This window comes from Malaya genurostris, chromosome 2, assembly GCF_030247185.1.
Source record: "Malaya genurostris strain Urasoe2022 chromosome 2, Malgen_1.1, whole genome shotgun sequence".
NCBI lineage: Eukaryota > Metazoa > Arthropoda > Insecta > Diptera > Culicidae > Malaya > Malaya genurostris.
In genome coordinates this window covers 134,138,697-134,159,632 of record NC_080571.1, presented here as the reverse complement: position 1 = coordinate 134,159,632, position 20,936 = coordinate 134,138,697, and the positions used below count along the sequence as shown (strand labels likewise).

The following is a 20,936-nucleotide window of genomic DNA, read 5'->3' as shown; positions in this document are numbered from 1 at the left end:
TTTTTCAATAAACGTTTGTATGCGGCTTTAAATTGAATCGCTGTAGGGTTATTATTTTTGCCTCCTCTCGATCTGATAGCTGCGAAAAATGTTTCTATGTGATCCTGACTGTAGCGATAACATATTTTTCGATCTAATTCTGATTTTTCTTCCACGTAGAGTTGGAACATATCAAGAAAGCTTCGGATTGCAACCATAAAACCAATAAATCCTGTTTTATTTATTGATTGCACAATGGGAACCCAAGACTTTTTACCTTGTCTTTCTTGTTCGATGCATAATTCTCGAATGTATAATAGAGCTTCGTTGAAAAGAGAACGACACTTAGTTATGTTGTCTCTGCTTAAAGGTTGTTTGAAACCTTTAGACAAATTATGTTTACTATTCAGTACATCGAATAGTTCATTGAATAAAGTGATGAAACGAATAGTCTCGTCACAACCGTCGAAATCCGAATTCGTCATGCGAAGCCTCAGGTAAATATCCTGCAAACTGTACAAGACCTTCCATTCTCTTGGAATGGTGGTTCCATTGCAAATGCAAATTGCCATTTTTCCTAATGCATTTAACGCTTCCGTGGTTATTCCTGGTTCTCTATCTACTGATCGGTACCAACGAGAGATAGAACGCGTGTGTGGCAAACAATTTCCGAAAGATTGTCGAACGAATTGATAAGCACGCGGAGAATAATAATTCAATGTAACTGCAAAACATTTGAGCTCATCAGAATACTCTCTACCCTTACCAGTACGAGAATATTATTCATTTAATAACGTATTGCTCTACAAAATTCCTGCAAAACTAACAAAATAAAATACCATTTGTAAAAATTATGCTAGAAGCAATACCATCAAATGGTCTGTTGCGCGTTGAGGTATCAGATTCTCATCCCGAGCCTGAGTCAAAGCATTTTGCAGTGTATAGTGATTTTCACTGTCGGCTAGAAAAGATTGCGATGCGATAAGATAGCGACAAAATGCCGCAAAGATCGCGGAACTGTCATTCGCATCGATTCAACCCCTTCGAGACCACAAGCCAGAAAAAAATATTTTTTAAATTGACCGTTACAATGACTAATTTTTTTATTTATTATTAAGAAAACTTCAGTCACAATGAATTCATATTGATAATGCGTATGAGGCAGATTACGGCTAAAACTTGCACGGATTTTTTAAGCGTTTGCTATTTATTTGACATAATGTACGATTCAGACGATCCGCCTCTTTCCGTCACCGCCACCGGAACGTCAGCTTCCGTCAAAACTAGTTTAATACTTGCTTTACCGGAACGTTCACACGCTCCGTCCGTCAAGACGTTCCGTGACGGTGACGTTACGTGTGAATGGCTCCATAAGAATGCATGTAATTAATGTTGACGGTGCCGGTGACGGAGATTGACTGTGACAAAATAAGACGGATCGTCTGAATCGTACATAATGGTTATTTTGTGCTTAGTATGTTCCCTTTTCATTTATATTTTGTATTAATCGATGCCTTGGTTTTCAAAACCTCGTGCTTTATTCGATTGTGCTATTTGTCTACTCTAAAAAGTTGGTCGTCTTTGACAGATATACATTTGTTGATGCTTTCGATGAACAATGAAATAACAATTGTCGCTAAGGAATTTCACCAGTTGAAAATGCAATTGGCCTCAATCCAACAGTCGATTAATTTTTCTTTTGGCTCTAATGCTAGTTAATTTCAATACAACAGACAGCGAAGGGGTTAAAACAACTGTCTAATTTTCTGGCAGCGATGCCAGGTGAAATTTTAGGCATCTGCGTTTTAGAAATGGTCCTATTCGACCTCAATATTTAGAAGTATGACGAAAAAACCAAACGAAAACCCTACAGTAATAGCAAATGTCATTAAAATGGACAATTGTTTATAAAAATTTCGAAAATCTGCATAAAAGTCGGCTTAATCGCAAAGTCTGCTAACAAACGAAATTGCAAATTTACATACCAATCTGCAAACCTGGCATCAGTGGTTCTGACGCTCATTATTTCGCTATCCTGCGACGATTCCGTCGCATTCTATGTCCAGCTGAAAACCACTATATCAACATTCTTCCGAAGTGTACAACATTTTTGATACAAACGGTTAATCGTGGTTTTTTCTGTTGCTAGGGACTTTCGAAGTTTTTTAGATTCATGCGAGCTTCACATTAAAAATATTTAAATTAAATGAATATGTTCTTATTAAATAAAATCATATTATTAATTACCGTTCATGAATAAAATTTTGTTCAACATTAGGCGTTTCTTCGTCCGAACAAAGGAATTCTACATGTTGCCTGTAATTATATTTTTATTACGAGGATATTATGCAATGCGTATGATATGGATACGTACGTTTGTTCAGCATCGTTTTTGTTATATTGCAAAGGCACTGCATGATTTAGAAGAACATTTTTGCAGTCCACTTTTTTAAAATCATTCGCCGCAAAATGCAAACTGCATACTCGAGCATGTTTAGTTAATTCCGCAAAAATTCAACAGCTATAATGAACACATCCAATTTACCGTAGAAGTAGAATCAGAACAAAAACTACCCTTTCTGGACACTTTACTAATACGAAATGAAGATCAAACCATAAGCACACAGTGGTATTCAAAACCTATTGCATCTGGAAGATTGTTGAACTATCACTCGTTTCATCCAATGACAATGAAAATTAATGTAGCCCTAAATCTCATAAAACGAGTTACCGCTTTAACTACAAACAAATCAGCAGATCAACAAAAACATATCATATACCAACATCTGAAGCAAAATGATTATCCATCATCACTCATAAACAGGCTTATCAACCATTTTCACACAAAGCAGCCTCACAATAACACACAACCATCAAATTTAGTTGCTATAGCACAGACCGATATAACCCAGGAGACAGAAACTGAAATCACCGATAGACCCGCTTTGCCAACCAACGATATGCAACAACAAATTCACTATGGATCCATACCATTCATACCCATTCTCAGTAAACAAATTACAAAAGCACTAAAGCCGGACTTCCCAACAACAAAACTGAGCCATAGACCGATTAAAACAACACGATCTCTACTCCGACCGATTAAAGATCCTGTTGATCCATTTAAACAATCAAACGTCATCTATAGCATTCCCTGTAATGACTGTGAAAATGCATACATTGGAATGACAACCAATCAACTGAAAACCAGACTCAGTGGTCATCGATCCAACATTAATCAATTTTTAAAATTAACTGAAAATCCACCACCACACGCAGATGTAGAAATATCAAGGCTAAAAGAAAAAACAGCACTCATTCATCACACCATCAATGAAGGACACAATTTTGCATTGGAGAAAACAAAGATTATAGATCGATCATTGCGATCTACAGCTTTACCCCTGCTGGAAATGTGTCATATTTCCAATACTACCAAAACAGTTAATCATCGCACCGATGTACAAGGCCTCAACACCACTTACGCTGGTATTCTACATTCTATCAAATCCATCAAATACGATAAGAAATGAAAACTCTCCGATAAACACCAATACTACCGTACTCTACACAGCACTTTGCTGAGCTTTTTCAACGATAACGTTACTTAATAACGTTGATAAGCTCATTGTTTTTGATCACCATGATGAAAGCTTCAGAATAGTCGTTAAACTAAGTAGTTGTGACACTGTACGTGATTTATGCAAGCAAAATATTTGTTATGCAGTCAATAGTAAGAATTGTTTTTAAATAACTTTTGATTCAGTTTTTAAGTAAATGACCATTTTCTCGTAGTATTTTAAAGCATGTTCTAAAATTGACCAGACAACGTAGCGTCAGACATCGACAAATTTTGACTATAAACGATAGACTTTAGTAAGTTTTTACATTGTATTATTTGTTCAACGCTCTATGTTTTTGTCAATGTAACACAATAAATTTTCCAGTTTTCCTTGAAAAAGGCCTACATCAAAGGCCGAAACGTCGGACAGTAAACAACATTCGTTTGTATTATAAGACTGAGACAGCCGTATCACAGTTTTCTATAATTTTATTTTATTCCACTTCAAAGAATATTCTCGTTTATATGATTCAGTTGAGATCAATTATTTAAACACATTTATGTAATGGATGATCTAATGGATGAGAATCCAGGAGATCCATCTCTGCCACCAGGCGAAAATTTAACGGTTCCTAACTCGAAGAGAACGATGTTTTACAATGAAACTTCAGCGGGCCTATGGATAGTATATTTTCGGCGTAAAATGAAGGCATTGAATTTATTATATATATTCAAAGAATTGACATCACGATTTCCCGCTACCAAAGAGATAGTAAGAGTCCATAAAGACAAGATTCGCGTTGTAGTCGATTCCTTAAAGCAGGCTAACGAGATTGTTGTTTGTGAATTATTTACCCGCGAATATCGCGTATATATTCCTTCGAAAGACGTTGAAATAGACCGTGTTATCACCGAAGTGGATCTTTCGGTTAAAGAGTTGCTTAAGCATGGAGTTGGACGTTTTAAAAACTCTATGCTTGAGGGAGTAAGGATACTCGAGTGCAAGCAACTGTACTCAGCATCTTTCGAAGAAGGGAACAAAACATTCGCTGGATCTGCCTTGCCTAGCCATGTCCTCATCGATAGAGTTCGCCTTCCTTTTCGTTTTTTATACCAAATGTTATGCATTGCAGGAACTGCAAAAATTTTGGTCACACAACTACTAATAGTAATAATGTATAAAATGTCAAAGGCCTCATAAGGATAATCTTTGCGATAAAGATATTGAAAAATGTGTTTATTGTGGGAAAAGTCCTCATGATCTTTCAGTATGCGCTGCATTTAAATTGCGTAAGGACAAAATGAAGCTTTCTTTAAAAGCACGGTCTGAGCGCACATATGCGGAAATGCTCAAAACTATCATTTATGTCCCACCTTTGGAATCCGAAAACGGTTTTTCAAATCTGGCGGAACCAGAGGAATCTGACTCTGACGGAATTTGTGAAGATACCTCGTTTGTCACTCCTCAAGGGTCTGTTAAGAGGAGATGAACAAACCACAAAATACCATAAAAGACACCTAAAATTACACCTTCAAAAAAAGATCCCCATGTTAAATCTAAAAAGCCAAATTTAAAACCAAAAACTGTGCCTCCTGGTTTGTCAAATTCACAAACCAATCCAGGAACTAGCACAAGAAAAGACAATAATCCAGTGGGCTCCGTTTCACAGCCACCATCAGGATTACTGAAGTTTTCGGAAATTGTAGAATGGATTTTCGCAGCATTCAATATTTCTGAACCTCTAAAGACTATCATAACGGCATTCCTTCCAATAGCTAGAACTTTTTTGAAACAGTTATCAGCTCAATGGCCAGTTCTTTCAGGTTTTGTATCATTTGATGGATAATTTATCATCCGCCGCAAATGATTCAATCACTGTTCTGCAGTGGAATTGTCGAAGCAACATGCCAAAACTTGATTCATTTAAAGTTTTGTTGCATAGTCAAAAATATGATGTATTTGCTTTATGCGAAACATGGCTTACATCAAACATAGCCATAAATTTTAATGACTTTAACATTATACGTCTCGATAGAGACTCTCCGTATGGTGGAGTGCTTTTAGGAATTAAGAAATGTTATTCCTTTTATAGATTAAACATTCCTTCGACTTCTAGAATAGAAGTTGTTGCTTGTCAAATAAACATTAAAGGAAAGGACATTTGCATTGCTTCGGTATATATTCCTCCAAGAGCTCAAGTTGGACAACGACAGCTTAATGAATTGGTCGAAGACCTTCCTGCTCCACGTTTGATTTTAGGAGATTTCAATTCGCACGGAATGATGTGGGGTTCCGTTTACAATGATAGCAGATCATCTTTAATATATAATATTTGCGACAATTTCAACATGACAGTATTGAATATGGGTAGCATGACACGGATTCCAAGACCTCCTGCACGTCCAAGTGCATTAGATTTATCTCTTTGCTCGACTTCAATTCGACTAGATTGCACCTGGAAAGTATTTCCTGATTTACACGGTAGCGATCATTTACCAATCATCATCTCAATTAGCTGTAACAAATGTATTGCTAATTCAGTCAATATTCCATATGATTTGACAAAAAATATTGACTGGATTAAATTCCAAAGTAATATGTCAAGTATCTTAAATTCCATGGAAGAGCTCCCCCCATTTGAGGAATATGACTTCCTCGTTTGTGCGATACTGGAGGCCGCTGAAAAAGCACAAACCAAACGATTAACAGATAAAGTGTGCTCAGATGCTAAACACGCGAAACAAAATGCTTTCAAGACGTTTTTAAAACGAGGAGGAGGAACTCCTCAGAATTTTGAAAAATTCTTGGTTTTAGAAACCAAGTACAAGAACATACTTCGGGTCAAGAAATGCAGCTATTGGAGACATTTTGTGGAAGGTTTGTCAAGAGAAACCTCAATGAGAACTCTTTGGAATACGGCCAGACGAATGAGGAATCGTAACGTAGAAAATGAAAGTGAAGAGTACTCGAATCGATGGATATTTGATTTTGCGAGGAAAGTTTGTCCAGATTCTGTTCCTACGCATAGCATTATTAGGGAGTCTTCTTCAAATGATGATTCCATTGATAGCCCCTTTTCAATGATGGTATTTTCTACAGCACTCATGTATTGTAACAATAACGCTCCTGGGTTGGACAGAATTAAATTCAATTCGGTGAAGAATCTGCCCAACCTAGCAAAAAGACGTTTGTTGGAATTGTTCAACAAGTTTCTTGAGCAAAATATTGTTCCACCTGACTGGAGACAAGTGAAAGTTATCGCCATTCAAAAGCCGGGGAAACCAGCTTCCAATCACAACTCATATAGACCTATTGCAATGTTGTCCTGCATCAGAAAATTGTTTGAAAAAATTATTCTTCGACGTCTCGACACTTGGGTCGAGACGAAAGGTTTGTTATCAGATACTCAATTTGGCTTCCGAAGAAATAAAGGGACGAATGATTGCCTTGTATTGCTTTCGTCTGACATCCAAATTGCTTTCGCTCAAAAACAACAAATGGCCTCTGTATTTTTAGACATTAAAGGAGCATTTGATTCAGTTCCCATTGATGTTCTTTCAGACAAGCTCCACCAACATGGACTTCCTGCGGTTATAAATAATTATTTGCACAACCTTTTGTCAGAGAAGTGCATGTATTTTTCACATGGCGATTTGGCAACATTAAGAATTAGCTACATGGGTCTCCCGCAAGGCTCATGCCTCAGTCCGCTCCTGTATAATTTCTATGTAAACGACATTGACAGCTGTCTCGTAACCCCATGTACACTAAGGCAATTGGCAGATGATGGCGTGGTTTCAGTTACTGGATCCAAAGCTATTGATCTGCAAAAACCATTGCAAGATACCTTAGATAAATTGTCCGTTTGGGCTGTTCATCTGGGTATCGAATTCTCTGCGGAGGAAACAGAGCTGGTCGTCTTTTCAAGAAAGCATGATCCCGCGCAACTTCAGCTTCATATGATGGGAAGAATGATCCAAAAGGTTTTGACTTTCAAATACCTCGGGGTGTGGTTTGATTCCAAATGCACGTGGGGAGGACACATTAGGTATCTGATAACAAAACGCCAACAGAGAGTAAATTTTCTTCGAACGATAACAGGATCTAGGTGGGGTGCTCATCCGCAAGATCTAAAAAAATTGTATCAAACAACGATACTTTCAGTGATGGAATATGGATGCGTTTGCTTTCGTTCCGCTGCAAATTCTCATATTATCAAACTGGAGCGAATTCAGTATCGTTGTTTGCGAATTGCTTTAGGCTGCATGCACTCGACACATACAATGAGTCTTGAAGTTCTGGCGGGAGTTCTTCCATTGAAGGATCGTTTTTGGGAGCTTTCGTCACGACTGCTAATAAGATGCGAGGTACTGAATCCACCAGTTATTAATAACTTCGAAAGGTTAGTTGAGCTTCAATCTCAAACAAGATTCATGACTGTATATTTTAACCATATGTCACAGGAAATCAACCCTTCAAGATATATTCCTATCCGTGTCAGCCTCCTAAATATCCCTGACTGAACTTTATTTTTCGACACATCCATGCAGCGCGAAGTGCGGGGAATCCCGGATCACCTACGCTCTATGGAAATCCCAAAAATATTTTCACGTAAGTTCAGGCATATTGACTCTGAGAAAATGTTTTACACGGACGGATCGCGAATTGAAGAAGCGACAGGGTTTGGTATGTTCAACAATAATGTTTCGGCCTCATTCAAGCTTCAAGAACCTGCATCTGTTTATATAGCAGAGTTCGCAGCAGTTCATTATAGCTTGAATGTAATCGTCACATTATCTCCAAACCATTATTTCCTCTTCACAAATAGTCTGAGTGCAATTGAAGCCATTCGCTCATACGCTGCTGGCAAAAATGAACAGTTTTTCCTGGGCAAAATAAAACAGTGTCTGAACGACATATTGAATAATAATTATCAAATCACAATAGTCTGGGTCCCGGCTCATTGCTCCATTCCAGGCAATGAAAGAGCCGATAGTTTTACCAAACGTGGTGCTATTGAAGGTGAAATTTATGAGCGACCGATTGCTTTCAACGAATTTTATAGCGCGACTCGCCAAAGAACACTTGCCAGCTGGCAAGCTTCTTGGGATAAAGATGATCTAGGTCGGTGGATGCACTCAATTATTCCTAAAATATCGACAAAGGCATGGTTCAAGGGGCTGGATGTGAGTAGGGACTTAATTCGTTTGATGTCCAGAGTCATGTCCAATCACTACACCTTAGATGCACATCTCCTTCGAATTGGACTTTCCGAAACTAATCATTGTGCTTGTGGCAAAGGCTATCGCGATATTGATCATGTCGTTTGGACATGCGTGGAGTATCGTGATGTCAGATCTCAACTATTAAATTCCTTGCGTACCCAAGGTAGACTATCCAATGTCCCAGTTCGAGACATTCTTTCTTGTCGTGACCTTTCTTACATGAAACTTCTTTACCATTTCATAAAGACAATTGAAGTTTCAATTTAATAATTGACCCTTTTGAGGGTTAGTTCTGACTCCTACTGCGTCCATTAGTTCATCCAATAGCAAAATTTTAATAAAAATGATGTGCTGATACAAACAAACTCAAAATAGGTAACGAAATCAACAACAAAATGTATAAAAATTTAAGCTTATCTTATAATTTATAGCAGTTAATATATATATATATATATATATATATATATATATATATATATATATATATATATATATATATATATATATATATATATATATATATATATATATATATATATATATATATATATATATATATATATATATATACATATATATACATATATATATATATATATATATATATATATATATATATATATATATATATATATATATATATATATATATATATATATGCATATATATATATATATATATATATATATATATATATATATATATATATATATATATATATATATATATATATATATAAAATCGGCTGAAAAGTTCGTATCGTTTCTATGAGAGGGCGCCACTAGATTTAAATCCATATCATTTTCAGTTAGTACCAACTTTCAAAAGATACGTGTATAAATTTGACAGCTGTCTGATTATTAGTTTGTGAGATATTGCATTTTGAGTGAAGCTACTTTGGTTATTGTGAAAAAAATGGACAAAAAAAAAGATGAAAAAAAGTGCCGCCGATACCAAAAAATGGCTTGATGAGTGTTATCCAGACTCTGCACCGGGCGAAGCAACAATTCGTAAGTGGTTTGCAAAATTTCGTACTGGTCATATGAGCACCGAAGACGATAAACGCAGTGGACGTCCAAAAGAGGCTGTTACCGATGAAAACGTGAGAAAAATCCACAAAATGATTTTTAATAACCGTAAAGTGAAGTTGATCGAGATAGCTGACACCCTAAAGATATCAAAGGAACGTGTTGGACATATTATTCACGAATATTTGGATATGAGAAAACTTTGTGCAAAATGGGTGCCGCGTGAGCTCACGATCGATCAAAAATAACAACGAATTGATAATTATGAGCAGTGTTTGGAGCTGTTATATCGAAATAAAACCGATTTTTTTCGTCAATATATAGCAATGGACGAAACATGGCTCCATCACTTCACTCCGGAGTCCAATCGACAGTCAGCTGAGTGGACTGCACGCGATGAACCGAACCCAAAGCGTGGAAAGACTCACGATCGGCCGGTAAGGTTATGGCGTCTGTATTTTGGGATTCGCATGGTATAATTTTCATCGACTACCTTGAAAAGGGAAAAACCATCAACAGTGACTATTATATAGCGTTATTAGAGCGTTTGAAGGACGAAATTTTAAAAAATACGGCCTCATTTGAAGAAGAAAAAAGTTTTGTTTCATCAAGACAATGCACCGTGTCACAAATCGATGAAAACCATGCTGAAATTGAACGAGTTAGGCTCCCTCATCCACCGTATTCTCCAGATTTAACCCCCAATGACTTTTTCCTGTTCTCAGACCTCAAGAGAATGCTCGCTGGTAAAAAATTTAGAAGCAAAGAAGAGGTAATCGCTGAAACTGAGGCCTATTTTGAGGCAAAGGACAAATCGTACTACAAAAATGGTATCGAAAAGTTGGAAGATCGCTATAATCGCTGTATCGTGTGTGTGTTTCTATTAAACGATACGAACTTTTCAGCCGAACTGTTATATATATATATATATATATATATATATATATATATATATATATATATATATATATATATATATATATATATATATATATATATATATATATATATATATATATATATATATATATGTGTGTGTGTGTGTGTGTGTGTGTGTGAAAAATATATAAAATAAGATTTTTGTTTGCGCGAGGTGCATTGCATTGGAGAGCAAAATTTCAATACTCGATTATTTATTAAAATCGTTTGCGCGCAACGAACTGTTTTGAGAGGAAATTTTCACTTCCGGTGAAACTCTCAACGGGTGAGCACTTTGCATCGTGTTAGTCCGGAGAAAATTCGAGTATTTTGCTGAAATGATTTTCAGCCGTACTTTGACGATTCGACGCAGCCACACAGCGAGATTTTCTCTTGTAGTCAAGTGAAAATATAGTCCATTGGACTATAAACGAAAATTAACTGGCAATATAGCCTTAGTTGCTGTGCCATCAATTCGGCGTCATCTCAAGTGAGGTGACGCCAACCAGAGAGAAGAAGAAGAGAGGAAATTTTACTGAGCCTTCTTTATCAATATGCTTCATTGTTTCGAACCACGTGCTCTATTGAATATGGGCGTATCGTGGTTCTCTTGAAATTCCTGAAATGTGAATCTCTATCGTCACGATGGATGCGATGAAGTTTTCTTCAGAGAAAATAGGATTGAGATGTGGAAGTGGCACGGTCAAATTATCACCGTACAACAAGTACAGAATGCACAGGAATAGGTGAACAAGGTTATGGAACTGGTACAGAAAATGCTAAATATATAAAAAATAGAGAAAGTACAAGAACAAGTGCAGAAAGTACTGAATATACTATACTTCAATGGACAGCGCAGTGAGAGATAGAAAAAAAGTACGAGTGTGTAATGTCAGAGACATAACTGGATGTCGTTAATACGAATAAAACTGACACGATTTCTTTACACTTTCGAATTCGAATTGATAGTTGATCGATTGTGTGAATTGCGAAACTTTCCCCTTTTCACTACTAAAATTTTAAACGATTTTTGACGTCGATTATCTTATTTCGGATTTGCATATTTATTAAAAGAAACTATCAAGATGCTGTACAGTATTCATTTCTGCCATTTTAGAAGGAAAGTATAGTTATATTCAGTACTTTCTGCACTTGTTCTTGTACTTTCTCTATTTTTTATATATTTAGCATTTTCTGTACCAGTATTTTCTCTGAAGAAAACTTCATCGCATCCATCGTGACGATAGAGATTCACATTTCAGGAATTTCAAGAGAACCACGATACGCCCATATTCAATAGAGCACGTGGTTCGAAATAATGAAGCATATTGATCAAGAAGGCTCAGTAAAATTTCCTCTCTTCTTCTTCTCTCTGGTTGGCGTCACCTCACTTGAGATGACGCCGAATTGATGGCACAGCAACTAAGGCTATATTGCCAGTTAATTTTCTTTTATAGTCCAATGGACTATATTTTCACTTCACTACAAGCGAAAATCACGCTGTGTGGCTGCGTCGAATCGTCAAAGTACGGCTGAAAATCCTTTCTTTCTGGCAAAATACTCGAATTTTCTCCGGAATAACACGATGCAAAGTGCTCACCCGTTGAGAGTTTCACCGGAAGTGAAAATTTCCTCTCAAAACAGTTCGTTGCGCGCAAACGATTTTAATAAATAATCGAGTATTGAAATTTTGCTCTCCAATGCAATGCACCTCGCGCAAACAAAAATCTTATTTTATATATTTTTCACACACACACACACACACACACATATATATATATATATATATATATATATATATATATATATATATATATATATATATATATATATATATATATATATATATATATATATATATATATATATATCCTGCTACATTTCGGAACAACTTACCTAATTTAGCACCTCGTCGAGCAACTTCCAGTAGACATAAAATAACGTGTTTCTCGTTTTTCCGCAATATCAAATCATCAGTTTCAAATAATAAACATTCAAATATTTGTAAACTTTTTCTGAAACGACAAAAAGGGCATAGAGTTAACTGTTGCTGCAGTTATTAAGTTGGAAATACTACAACTTTCTATTGCTACGTTGTAATTTTAGTAATAGACGAACTAATGTTGGCAGCAGCCTCCCAGATGTTAGTGAACCTTGCTGTACATGAAGACTTCGTCATAAGAAACCACTTTGCATACTTTATTTTTCCAATAATTATCAAAACTGTCTTTTGAAAAGGGCCAAAGGAAAGTGTTTAACCAATTGTTTTCAAATAGCTGTATTCGGAAACTGACAAATCCTACAAAAAGTGTCGTATGACTGATATTAACAAGTTTTAGAATAAATCCCAATCGACTCCATTAGAACTTAATTTAAAAATGATGTGCAAAATAATAATTTTTTATTTGAATGAAATTGTTATTTCCATAAATACGTTTATTTCATAGGCAATATACATAAGTTTTTCTTCACCGTGGCATCCACAATACATAGTACTTTGAACCTAATACCCTAAGGTCTCTTTTTACACGGGGGTTACGAACCGTGTTAAAAAAATCCTTGAAAGAGAAAACCGTGCAAAAAAAACCGCGTGGAAAATTTGACGTAATAATTACAAAAACCGCAGATTTGATTATTTGTTTGTTTTGTTTTCGATGAAATATAACTTCTGATTATTTGAAGGGGAAAAAAAGATTATTTTTTAACCCCCAAATTTATGCAAGGTGCACATAACTGTGAAAATGTAACTGTTATTTCCCAATAAAAACGGAAATCTACAAACCCTTCTTAGTCCACCTAGTTGTGTGATAATGCCTTTCTCTTCTTTCATAACAGTATCATGAAAATATATTTCATACATTTGATTCAGATTGATTCAAGTAGTTCACAAAAGCATGCTTCAGTGTTTATGTCACACAGTCAGCATCATTTTTCCAAACCAGTTCTTGACATTTGCGTTGATAATTTGTATGAGGAAAGTGTTGCTAATCTAAAAAAACCTTTCTTAGTCCACATAGTGGAATTTTCATATATCTTGAAAAATCACCATAGGGGATTGTACATGAAATTTTCGAAATCGAAAAAAAAATTTGGATGCCAAAAGTCTTAGAATTACATGAAACGTCGAGATTCAAATATTTTTTTGAAAAAATCGACTTCTTGAGACTTTGAAAAAATATCAAAAGTCCCAGAAAGTCGATTTTTTCAAAAAAACGAAGTTTTATGCAATTTTAAGATTTTTGGCATCAAAAAATATTTTCGATTTCGGAAATTTCATGTACTCCCACCTATGGTTTTCAAACCTTAACCGCCGGGCAGCACCCCTTACGCATGTCCGATTTAGCTCAAATTTTGCATGAGGGCATTTTTCGATGTGCTTAAACTTTTGAGCACTAGCGCTTCACGAAATTAGAGGTGATTCCAAAATATTGGCACCCTTATATGTATAAGAGCGGTAAAAATCAACGTATTTTGTCGGTTACGTCACTTATCCAATCATATCTCCGGAACCAAAAGTCACAGCCATTTGATCTTTGAACTTGATCAATGGCCCGATAGTAGCTTTCAAACGAGCCCAACGCATTTTGTCGGTTACGTCACTTATACCATCATATCTTCGGAACAAAAAGTCACAGCCGTTTGATCTTTGAACTTGATCAATGGCCAAATAGTAGCTTTCGAACGAGTATAAGTTTTGTGAGAATCGGTTCAGCCATCTCTGAGAAAATTGAGCGCGTATAAATACAACGCGTTTTGTCGGTTACGTCACTTATACAATCATATCTCCGGAACCAAAAGTCACAGCCGTTTGATCTTTGAACTTGATCAATGGCCCAATTGTAGCTTTCAAACGAGCATAAGATTGTTAAAATCGGTTCAGCCATCTCTGAGAAAATTGAGCGCGTATAAAAATCTTTTAAAAGTGCACACACACACATACGTACATAGATATACACACATACACACACAGAAATTTTCCGATCTTGTCGAACTGAGGCGAATGGTATATAACACTATGGGTTTCCGACGCTCCGTTCGAAAGTCGGTTTTTCCAGCAATTCTAATACCTTTCTATGGAGAAAGGCAAAAACAGCCTGAGGTTACGAGAAGGGTCCAGTCATACTTGATAAAACACATTGGATGACAAATTAAAATTAGAACACTTAGGAAACGCATTGTACGATAAGCAAATTATTCTAAATGACTCATTCCTTCTGTATATTGCATTCAGTTGTCAAAAGAACAATAAAACGTACAATTAGAACCCATGAACACATTCACTACAAAAAGAAGCTTGAGAATAAGTTCTTTTCAATTCCGAAGGTGCGATGTGTAGTAAACACTAACGATCTTAACATTAATTCTCAACTAAACTGAGTGGGAAGACATGGGTTTTGGGTGAAGATCTATGCACACAGAGACAGAATCAAAGGGGAAGAATGCATAGAGATATATGGATCAAATTAGAAAATGTATTATTATGTGCCATGCTGAAGAAACTCATTTCATCGGCGTAAATCATGATACTACTAGAAATATAGAATTCAAATGGGTATAAAATACTGTACTGTTTGATATGACGAAGAGTTGACGAGATTAGTAAATCCGACTAGTTCTTCAACGCTACGAAATTCTCGATGATATCAACGACGATGCTGACATCATACACCACAACTGAGCGAAAGAGACGTTGTCGTGTAATTCACAACAGGGATTCAAGATCTAAAGACTAATTAATCATTTTATGGAACGACAGTCAATGATCTGGTGAATTGTTGAGTGAATGATTTTAGATAACTTTAAATTAGCTCTCATAATCGTTTTCTTACAGACAACCTGTTCCCTTTTCTAAATTTTTTTCTCAAAAAACAAATGACAGTGCTCTTTGAACTTTTATCAGAAACCGTGTTAATTGCGAATAAATAATAACCGTGTTAATTCCGGAATCCGTGTAAAAATCTATTTTAATCCACCTAGTGGTGTATGATGTCTTTCTCATATTACTCCTTACATCATAAATATAGCCGTGAAATTCGCAAAAACAACTGTTTATTGAATAGAAATATTGAAATTTGCTCAGATCTAATCTCACAAACTCTATAAATCCTGTTTAACCTGTAGTTCCGGAACCGAAAGTAGTATCCACAACTAATTAAGGAATTCTGTATGAAACTGTAAGACTTCTCTTTTGAAGTTTGTGAAAATCGATGTGGCCACCTTGACGAAAAGTGAGTGAGATCGTTTTTGCAATTTTCAATCACTATTTAAAATTCTTCCGAAACCGGATTCAGATGAACGGAATAGCCGAAGTTGGTTCGTTTGCTACCAACAAATATGATCTACAAATTGGAACAGTTTTGAACGTAGTTAAACCTATACTTACTATCGAATGCTATTTTTTTATTGAACCGATTAAACGAAATCTAACAATCGAAACGAACCTGCGTTTCTGTTACTTCTGCATATGTGAGTCAAGCAGTTAATCAGCAGCATAAAACATGTAGTAGGATTATTATTATTATTATTATTATTATTATAATTATAATTATTATTATTATTATTATAATAATAATAATAATTATTATTATTATTATTATTATTATTACTATTATTATTATTATTATTATTATTATTATTATTATTATTATTATTATTATTATTATTATTATTATTATTATTATTATTATTATTATTATTATTATTATTATTATTATTATTATTATTATTATTATTATTATTATTATTATTATTATTAATATTATTATTATTATTCATTCAGTAATAGCCGTTCAACCGAGAAGGTTGTGTATAGAAGCGTACAGTTTAATAACGCTGGTTAGTTTACACGCGTTAAATACGACAACGGTTGAACTACAGGTAGAGACCTGTTGGCAGCAGCCGTTAAAACGTATAGTCGTGCTGCATAAGAGAGCACTAGTGCTGGACCAAGCTGGTGAAGGAAACAACAAAGGGCGTTTCCCAAGCTCTACCCAGACCACAATATACAGCCACAAGTGCTGAGCAGGAGAGTGCAAAGGCACATTAAAGATAAAGAGTGCAAAGGCACACCGGTGCGAAGGCACTTCGGTGCAGAAGCATATCGGTGCGGAGCACAAGGAAGAAGGAGACAAGACAACTCGGTCTTTCCACTGCCAATGGCAGGTATACACCGGTAACCTGCGCTGGTTAAAGCTGGCGAAGACAAAAGTAAATCGGAAATCGAGTGGTGCTGGATGTCAGGTAGCAGTAGCATCACATCCAACAAGAACATCTAGAGCAACGAGGATCTACACGGCAGTGCAACGGAGACAGACAACAATTTCAAGGTAGAAGTTTTTTCTTTTCCTTTTGATTGAGTACTGTGTAGTGTTGGTTTCATTTTTTATTTTAAAGTTTGATTAAAAATTTTAATGTGATGGATGAATCCATGGACGTAAATCCTAGCATGAATCCTATACCCCCACGAACGAAAAGATATCAGGAGAGCTCTTCTGGGCCTTGGATAGTCTTTTTTAGACGTAAATCAAAGCCATTAAACATTTTACAAATTTCTAAAGGTTTGACATCACGATTGTCTTCAATCAAAGAGATCATAAAAGTAAATAACGATAAAATTCGTGTTGTGGTAAATAATTTGAAACACGCGAATTAAATTGTCTCTTCGGAACATTTCATTAAAGAGTATAAAGTTTACATACCCTCCAAAGATGTCGAAATTGACGGTGTTGTTACCGAAGCGAGTCTTTCGGTAGATGATTTACTCAAGCATGGTGTTGGTCGTTTCAAGAACTCTATGCTTGAGGGTGTGAAAATACTGGAGTGCAAACAACTGTACTCAGTAGTTTATGAAGAGGGAAAAAAAGTTTATCGCCCATCAGACTCGTTTCGAGTGACATTTGCCGGATCTGCGTTGCCGTCCCATGTCTATGTCGATAAAATTCGCCTCCCTGTTCAGCTTGTTGTTCCAAATGTAATGAATTGTACGAACTGCAAAAAATTCGGCCACACAGCTACTTACTGTAGTAATAAACCAAAATGTATTAAGTGTGAAGGGCCTCATAAAGATAATGATTGCAACAAGGAAATTGAAAAATGTATTTATTGTGGGGAAAGTCCTCATGAGGATATTTCAGTATGCACTGCATTTAAAGTGCACAAAGACAAAATTAAGCTTTCTTTAAAAGCACGGTCTAAGCGCACATATGCAGAAATGCTTAAAACGGTCATTGATGTCCCCCCTTTGGAAACCGAAAACGGGTTTTCAAATCTAGAGGAACCAGAGGACTCTGACTCTGACGAAAATAGTGAAGGTAATTCGTTTGTCACTACCCAAGGGTCAGTTAAGAGAAAGAAGGCTTCTTCCAAATTACCAAAAAGACACCTAAAATTTCATCTTCAAAAAAAGATCCCCGTGTTAAACAAAAAAAGTCAAAACCAAAGACTGTGCCTCCTGGTTTGTCAAATTCACAAACCAATCCAGGATCTAGCACAGAAAAAGGTAATAATCCTGTTGGCTCCATTTCACAGCCACCAACAGGATTACTGAAGTTTTCGGAAATTGTTGAATGGATTTTCTCAGCATTAAATATATCTGAACCCTTAAAGACCCTCATAATGGCATTCCTTCCAATAGCTAGAAATTTTTTGAAGCAGTTATCAGCTCAATGGCCAATTGTCTCAGGTTTTGTATCTTTTGATGGATAATTTATCACCAATTATTTAATCCTGTTGGCTCCATTTCACAGCCACCAACAGGATTACTGAAGTTTTCGGAAATTGTTGAATGGATTTTCTCAGCATTAAATATATCTGAACCCTTAAAGACCCTCATAATGGCATTCCTTCCAATAGCTAGAAATTTTTTGAAGCAGTTATCAGCTCAATGGCCAATTGTCTCAGGTTTTGTATCTTTTGATGGATAATTTATCACCCGCCGCAAATGATACAATCACTGTCCTGCAGTGGAATTGTCGAAGCATCATGCCAAAACTTGATTCATTTAAAATTTTATTGCATAGTCAAAAATTTGTTGTATTTGCTTTATGCGAAACATGGCTTACTTCAAACATAGCTTTAAATTTTAATGATTTTAACATTTGTAACATGCTACCATGTCCCAAATTAATATAAAAATTCTAATTATAAAAAAACATATATGTATTTGAGTTCATGCGATAGGAGTAAGGCCTAGTATTGTTAAATTTAGTTTACTGTCATTTCAAACAACGTTGCTACCGAGCACACCCCATGCGATATTCGGCTACCAAAACCGGGACATCGCAAACGCCGATAACGATCACAGGTAGAAAAGGAGATGGAGTCGAAGAGAAGCCGGAGGGGGAGACGATCTCGAGGTTAGAGTTCGTTCTGTTCTTGATGAGGCGCGAGCGAGATAAGACGTGAAGATCAGTTGTCCCAAGTCGAGCGAGTCGTACAAAGAAGAAGACGAAGATTATCGGCCGTGAGCTAGTATCGTGATCCCCTGGAATTAAAGATAGACGATAATTGTCGATTGTTCACCCTCTCGGTAGTGATTACGGAATTAGAAAGTGCCCCCGCGCGGTTAGTGTCCATTCCCGCAATAATCGCCCGTCCCAAACTCGTGCATAATCTTGGGAGAAGAAGCGAAACCGGTGTAACCACGAGGCCGGAATGACAAAGCATTCTGAGGCCCGGAATGGAGTTCTGTCCGTGTGCTAAGGCTCTTACCACTACTAGTCGTCGGCCAAGGGAAGCCGCAGGCGTCCGCAAAATCGACCATACTGCATATTCACAATAACTTCCCCCCTTTCAGCAACCACGTGCTCGGAAAAGTAACAGCATACCACGGCAGTTAACCTCTAATAGACGCTAGTTAGATAGCCCCCGAGAGAGTCAAAGGTAAGTCTGCATGCTCAACAGAGAGTACAAAAAATTACTTACATTCTGGCGATCCAGCGAAGAAATCGACTAGCGATTCTATCGAGAGTTAATTATTTTTGCAATGGATGTAAAGATATGTTGATATGTAGATGTGTAACCAAGGAAGATAACATAGAGAAAAAATTAAATCTCTTTTCAAAGACTTTCTGTTCCTTACAACTACGAGTGAATTTCTTTTAGTGGGTCCATATTCGGTATCCTATATATATATATATATATATATATATATATATATATATATATATATATATATATATATATATATATATATATATATATATATATATATATATATATATATATATATATATATATATATATATATATATATATATATATATATATATATATATATATATATATATATATATATATATATATAAATATATATATATATATATATATATATATATATATATATATATATATATATATATATATATATATATATACTGGTGAATTGAGGTGTTAGGTGAACAAAGTATCTAGAGACATCCTCATATTGAAATATTACTTGTGATTGTATGACAGATTCTAAAATGCAATTAGACAAAGATTATCTGGAAAAAATGGCAATCACCTTTCTTACTGAAGAAGAACTTCGGTTTGAATTGGAAATACGGAATCTGTTAAAAGATAGGGAACGTAGTACCAGTCTTAATCGTCGGAAATTAAAAAATGCGTTGCGGGAAGAAATCGAAGGGGTAAGACGGGTGTACCTTTACAAACGAGATCCAAGGACAGAAGTTATTAATTGTCGTGTGAGATTAGAAAGAGTGTGGAATGAAATTGATATGCAAGATTTAGAGAAAGACATGCCAAGGACAGGTTTATTACATCTATACAACAGACTGAAATTGTTTAAAAAAAACCTTCGGTACAGCAGAGTGGGCAAATGACGCAAATTGGATTTTTTCCAAGGTAATTCAAACATATCTAGAGTATTTCGAGGTGGAAGAAACGACGCATTTATCTCCATTTACGCGGTATGAGGTCCAAAAATTTTCGAACTTCGTGGCACGAACAATCCCTATGAGCAGTACTGCAGATTTAATTTCACTGACAGTAGAGACGGGCGTCTCAGAGTCCCCGACAAACCCCATAGTTCCTATTGATACAGTATCATCCTTGGCTCAACCAGCAGAGAATTTTTCGAACCCTACACTAACCCAATTAAACGAAAATACAGGTGGCCGAGTGTCAAGCGATATAGAATCAATACTGCGAGTAAGCAGCTTGTCAATTGGGCAGACGCCCGAATCAGTTTCACATTTGTCAGTAGCGGCTGAAGTATCTACCGT

General features: G+C 35.9%; 1 protein-coding gene across 6 annotated transcripts in view; it reads right to left on the bottom strand.

Annotated features, from left to right (window-relative positions):
- The window catches only part of LOC131429404 (GAS2-like protein pickled eggs), a 556,322-nt gene that overhangs the window by 328,775 nt on the left and 206,611 nt on the right, over nt 1-20,936 (bottom strand). For all 6 annotated transcript variants that reach the window (XM_058593488.1, XM_058593485.1, XM_058593486.1 and 3 more), the window contains one exon: nt 12,610-12,728. In XM_058593488.1, the coding sequence (XP_058449471.1) occupies nt 12,610-12,728 (119 nt within the window). The remainder of the gene's footprint in view (nt 1-12,609; nt 12,729-20,936) is intronic.